Below are 6594 nucleotides of genomic sequence, written 5' to 3'. Positions count from 1 at the left end.
ACCCGCCACACCGCACAACCCGCCACCGCACAACCCGCCACCGCACAACCCGCCACCGCACAACCCGCCACAGCACAACCCGCCACCGCACAACCCGCCACCGCACAACCCGCCACACCGCACAACCCGCCACCGCACAACCCGCCACACCGCACAACCCGCCACACCGCACAACCCGCCACCGCACAACCCGCCACACCGCACAACCCGCCACCGCACAACCCGCCACCGCACAACCCGCCACCGCACAACCCGCCACAGCACAACCCGCCACCGCACAACCCGCCACCGCACAACCCGCCACACCGCACAACCCGCCACACCGCACAACCCGCCACCACACAACCCGCCACACCGCACAACCCGCCATACCACACAACCCGCCACACCACACAACCCGCCACCGCGCAACCCGCCACCACAACTGGCCGAAGCAACATCGGCGTCACTGCCCCAACTCAACGTCTCCTAGCAACAAGGCCTGGAGCGCCTGAGGCCGAACCGCTACACTTCCCCATGTACATCCTCCACGCACGTCCCCCACGCGCCTCTCCACGCACCCACGTGAGGCCGTTGACCTTCCCCACAAATGACAGCACAGGATAGCGGAGGTGTTTAAAAACTGTATTCAATTATTCACACCGAAGGGTATCCATTAAAAGTATGAACAGCTCTGAATATAGTTCATGTATCATACATATATATACTTCATATGTATAGTGACCTGTCGACAGAACTCCTCGCTGCTCCCAAGCGTGTGCTGTGGAACGAAGGTGGGTTCTGCACGTGGCACCCACATACATGTGCGCGTGCCGGCGGCTGGGATGCCGAGTTTATGTACAACTCGCCTCGGGTTATAATACACGGCTGCTGTTCATCGTACAAACGTGACAGGAGCGGGTTCTCTTAAATACAAAGACTGCAGGTGAGCACGTGAAGAAGGCGCACACGTGGACAGCACGTGTCATTACAAATGCAGAGGCCAGGCCTCATCGGGCTATTGCACTTGCGCATTTTACAAAGATTCCGTGACACGTACAAAATGATGTTTGGAAATTTACTCAACTACAAGCAGTTGGATCTAGTTCATCTGAAATTCCTTCTCCTTTTAAAGACAGCCCGTCGGCCTCGGTACAGATCCACGGCGGGAGATGGGCGTGGGGCACGCAGGGTTGGGCGGTCGGTGTAACCGCACTGCGCTCCATGGTGTGGTCAGCCCAGGCTCTCAGCGAGGTGGGGACCTAGGACTTGTAAGGAAAGTCACCTTTCCTTTTCAGAAAGATCCAAAATGCTGCATTTCTTCGAATGGTGGCCACTGTTCACAGTGTTTGGGCAGCGCGTTCTCAGAAACGAGTTGGGGCCTTGTGCAGCAACGCCTCCAAAAACGAGCTCGCAGAACACACACCGAGCCGCGGGTCAGGTAGGAAAAATGGGTCCACGCGCCGCCCAGGCAGGCTATCTGAGAGGTGGCAGAGGACTGCCGTGCCCGTCACACACGGCACTGTGGGCGGGCTGGAGTCCTGGAGAACACACCCTTACAACTTGACCAACAATAGCAATCAAAACTGTCCACTTAAACTTCTGCACACACACAGCCCCTCACAAACATCAGCTGAAAACTGACATCTCTGCTCTGCCGCCTGGACCCGGCCGAGTCTCTGCCGAGTGCCTGGGAGGCCTGACCTGTGTCGGGGGAGCGGCCGGCCTGCGCCGGACTGTCAGCCACACCCGCCGGCAGTAAAGCGAGGTCATGGTCGCCTTCCACGCACGGCTTTGCACTGACGGTGCAGGTGGAAAGCTGAGTATCGAGTGGAGGGGTAAGGCTGCTTGGGAAACATCCATGTCTTTCTCTTGGTTCCATCTTCTAATAATTTAAAACCAGAACAGCATGGAAACCTCTGTCTTTCTTTTTTGCCATTTTTATCACAGAAACGCACCTGACTAATGCTTCACACGACCAAAATGTCCAACGGAAAAGGAAGGACAAGTGTGGAGGACTGAGCATCACGAATTCAGACTCAGGAGGAGACTTTACAGCCATCGGCGAAACGTGGATCCGGGCAGGGACTTAATGCAACGTGAACCTAGAGCCACCTGACAGGCCCAGGAGGGACCGACAGGGCCCCGGCCTAGGTACACTGTACAGTGACTGAAAAGTCAGACTAATACTCGCAATAGAAGGCATACACTCATGTGACTTTAAATTGTCTTTAAAGAATTAAACGCTAACTCAGCAAAGTGTAGAAAGCATGTTGGAAATATGCAAAGACAGAAGAGCTTTTCAAGTCCAGATCATGCATATGTGCCTGGAACCCAACCAAGTCACAGCACACATCACAGTCGGAGGCACAGAGCTTGGGAGCTGCAAACGGGTGCACAGCTCGCTGGCGGCAGTCACCAGGGTGTGTGCGAGGAAAATCGAACAAAAGGCAGAAATCAGTGAGGAGAGAATGGTTCTAGCCATTCAACTTAACAAGGTTAGCCATGGATGCAGCCCTTTACATGTCTTCAATTGCAGTTAAGAAAAGCAAAATACATAAATGCATGTAAAAAAAATTACAGTATTAAAAAAATGGTTGGGACCAAGGCATGGTGAATAATTTAGTCCTATTTAAAGCTCAAACATTTATTTTGAGTTCATAGACTAGAAGATAATATTCAAAACTAAACATATTAAAAATATCCAGGTAGCTAAGGATTGATGTCGCCATAGGCCTTGTGTACATGAACATTCCAAGAAAGCAAAATTCACCGAGATCGGCTGCATGAAATTAAAAGACAAAGAAGCATGCAGGAGGAAACCTACACGGAGGGGCGTTTCCAACGCGCTGCCTGCGCTGCTGGGACAGCCCCTCAGGGGACCGTGGTCACCAGCACAGGCGCTCAGCCTGGGGGGGGGGGGGGGGGGGGCAGGGTTGGGAATGAGAGAACAAGGTTCCGCGCCCGCTTCTTAGATAACCGGCCTGGGAACGAGCCCCATCCCTGCCCAGGAAAGGGGCCGCTTTTGAGAATCACTTTGCAAAGCCAATGCAATTCTTTGAAGTTTCCTAATTAATGAGCCACCGTCCACTACTAAGCATTAAGGGGCATTTTGACAATGGACCCCACAGCCCGGTTCCATCAGCAAACATTCCCAGCGCTGGTGGGTCACGGGACAACGGCTTCTGACAGCAGAACTGTCAGTTGTGAATCAGCACCGCCAGGACCACGCCTGCGAATCAAGCCTTCTCCCTCTCCTCAAAGCTGTCACCCAATTCCTACCGAACAGGGAAATTTGGCTCAAAATAAAATACCGCCTTAATGAGAAACTCGTCAAAACTTTCAGTGATAAAAACCAGCTTCCTTTTTAAAACAGGATTTGGGAAAAAGATGAACAGAACTCTAAAGCTTGTCTGCTAAATACCGGGTGACCACCCCCCCCCCAAAAAAAATGTGCCCGCACTTTAACAGCTGGTAGCTGGCTTTTTAAGATGAAATGGATGTTAATAAACGCTGCCTTTATAATCACTCAAGGTGCGTGTAGACGGTGTTCTGGGGCAGCCTATAGACCTGCCAACATAGAAAAAACACTCCCAACTCTATGTTTCTTTTCAAAACCGGATTATTAACTAGATATGACTTCACCCTGGAACCTTCACTCTTGGCAAATCTGTGGTCCTCAGTAGGTCTCACCCGTGGGGAAGGCAGCGTCACTCGTTCACATCAGACAAAGCCCTTCGCTCACACTTGGTTTCTACTCTGACAACAGTTCACGGCAGTTTCACCCCTGCATCCGCACGCGTTTCTTTGGGGAACTGGAGAGACCACAGAATGCACCTGCTGTGTCCAGGAAGAAGACGTCCTGTAGTAACCTGTCAGCACAGCACCCGACACGCACGCCAGCCACGGGAGCGTCCCCACAGCAGAACCCGTGCCTCCTTTCACAGCATCTAATCAGAGAGCAACCTGAAGTGATCGTCACCCCGTGCAATTGGGCCTCCACGTTCATCAGATGACAAAACCCACTGTCGTGGCTGCAGGTGGAGCCGGTGGGGGAGGTTCGGAATGTCGAGGACAGAAAACAGAGACGCTGTTCAATTCACTTCCACGGACACTCACAGGCAAGGCCGCTCCAGGCAGCTCTTTAGCAAACGATACAGTTTCAACAGAGAAAGATCAGTCTTTGAAGAATGTGGCTGTTTTTTATTTTTCTGTGTTTGCTTCTCTCTCGCTCGCACACGTGTGTCTACATACAAGTGTGTATCTACATACGTACATGAGTGTAAAGCTACATACATCCGGTATCGAGCCAGAGTGGCATTTCTCTCTAGCGTTTCCCTCTACCTCATATTGTATAATTACAACAGCAGATGGGGCTCCGTGGAGGGGAGGTGGCCTCGTCCAGAAGCCCCCGTGAGGAAGTTGAACACATAGTGTTAATTTTAAGAGAACAGTGTTTATACACAGCTCTCTGCCCGTGTAAATAAACCATGCTGTGGAAAGAACAGATTGATTTTTGCAAGAACCAAGCTCATAGGAACCACCATGCGCACAGTATGGAGTATGTAGAATATTTTAAAAACCTATTTTAGTGAAGGCAGCATTCCAGCTTCCTGCCCTGAACAGAGGACTCGCTATTCGTCATGGACCAGCCTCACACTGTGAGCCTCTAGCTAATTCCTTCAGGCCAGGATGCCCAGTCACAGGTTCCGACCCGACACTGTCCATGTGCTCAAACCACGCAGCATCCCCGGCCCCACGGAAAACTTCTGGCTTGTCATCCCTGCAGGAGGTCCAGGCTGTAACTTTTGTGTGTTTTTCACAGACATTTACATTGTGGCGTAATGTGAGACCGCAGCGCTCATACAGAAGGAGCTCGCACCACGGGTCTCCACGGATGCTGGGCGCTGAGCAGAGAACACAGGAGTCAGCTCTAGCTGACTCAGTGGTTGAGCATCAGCCTATGAACCAGGAGGTCACGGTTCCATTCCTATTCAGGGCACATGCCCAGGTTGCAGGCTCGATCCCCAGTGTGGGGCGTGCAGGAGGCAGCCGACCAGTGATTCTCTCTCCTCATTGATGTTTCTCTCTCTCTATCCCTCTCTGAAATCAATAAAAATATTTTTTTAAAAGAAATCTGCTCCGGCCCTCACTCTGGCTCCACTCCTTCCCGTCCTGACAGGCAGCTGAGGCAGGACAAGGGCAGCAGGAGGCTGGGCCCTGAGCGCAGAAGCAGCAGGTGGAAGGAAACTCAGAGAAGATTCAAGTTCAAGGTTTAATTTGATTTTGGGAGAAATGAATGGTAATGAAATGATTTGAAGAAGAAACCCTTCATTGAGAATGTGGACCTAAAATTTTGCCATGACACAAGTGAAACTGTAAAGAAATCATTATTCAAAATTCACATTGTACAGCCATAAACACCTGTCCGTTATAAAGATGTGTATGCCTTGCTTTTATTTCGTTCTCTTTGTAAAACGATGAGTGACTGTGCCAAGACCGCAATGAAACCATTTAATACCCTTTGCACCCCCTGCACGGGACCAGACGCCTGCTCTCATCCTCTCGGCTCCTCCCCAGGAGAGAAGGCTGCCTCCTGCCTGCAGGGCTTGCAGAGCGCGCACTCCAGAGCCCACGCTCCGTCCACGGAGCTCTGCAATGAGCGCCCTCCTCCCTCGCCGATGCAGACAGACGCGTCCACGGAACCTCGGTGGCCTCGGTCCTGTGGCTGGCTGCTGCGCCCACGCCCATCACAGGCAGGCCACACACGAACAACCACAATTGAATGCGTAAAACTCCTATTTATAGCCAACAACATGGAGCAACGTCGGCGTGAGAGCCAAAGCACACAGCGTCGTACCGTTTCCAGCCCGCACTAGAAAGACCAGCTCTGGGCAAAGCACCCCTGGCGGAGAACGTCTGCGTCCCTAGGACGGCCTCAGCCACGTCAGCCCGAGTCCCGCAGGTCGCTGTCGGCGACGTGTGAGGGTGAGCCTGGCAGGAGTCAGCTGCGGGCGGAGCCACGTGATGGTACCTTCTGCACGAGGCTGGCATCCCGGTCGCCAGGTGTAGGTTTCCCACAAAAATAAAAGGTAGAAAAGTCCAAGCAGCGAGACGAGCGTCTGTGGGAGGGGCAGCTCCGGGTCATCAGTCGTCCGTCTTCACAGGCAGCTTTTCCGAGGGGCCGGGGGCCACCGGCTGGGTTGGGGCCCAGGCTGGGTTCTCCTCCCCGCGGATCACCTTCTCCCATTGGTTGAGGTTGTTCCTAGGACAGATGGGGCAGCGACACGCGCTGCTTACTCGGGCCCTGGGCTGGCCTCACGCTGGCCTACCCCTGCGGAGGCTCCGCCCAGGGCTTTGGGGGCTGTGCTGACTCTGCTGGTAACTTGCGTGCTAGGCCGGCAGGCTCCCATTCGCCTCCCTGACTGGACACGGCAGCTCAGTGCCCCAGGAGAGCCTGAAGCCACCTCAGCCTGGGGGAGGGGCCCGGGTCCCAGATGGCACGGGCAGGAGGCCAGCGAGGCTCAGACAGATCATGTCACCCAGTTAGAAGGGGCAGCAAAGCGGGGATGTGCCGTCAGATGACTTGCTGAGGAACGTGGTACCTTCATACTA

At 53.5% G+C, this 6594-nt stretch overlaps 1 protein-coding gene across 5 annotated transcripts in view; it reads right to left on the bottom strand.

Moving 5' to 3' along the window:
• Positions 1–607: 607 nt before the first annotated feature.
• PDE10A (phosphodiesterase 10A) overlaps positions 608–6594 on the bottom strand; it is a 217319-nt gene continuing 211332 nt past the window's right edge. For all 5 annotated transcript variants that reach the window (XM_070417351.1, XM_070417352.1, XM_070417353.1 and 2 more), the window contains one exon: positions 608–6244. In XM_070417351.1, the coding sequence (XP_070273452.1) occupies positions 6127–6244 (118 nt within the window). In that variant the 3' untranslated portion in view covers positions 608–6126. The remainder of the gene's footprint in view (positions 6245–6594) is intronic.

Source organism: Myotis yumanensis, unplaced genomic scaffold (genome assembly GCF_028538775.1).
Source record: "Myotis yumanensis isolate MYYU_CA2020_CCGP unplaced genomic scaffold, mMyoYum1.0.hap1 SCAF_6, whole genome shotgun sequence".
In the NCBI taxonomy this organism is placed as follows: Eukaryota; Metazoa; Chordata; class Mammalia; order Chiroptera; family Vespertilionidae; genus Myotis; species Myotis yumanensis.
Note: the sequence above shows the minus strand (reverse complement) of the source record. Positions and strands in the feature narration are given on the sequence as shown.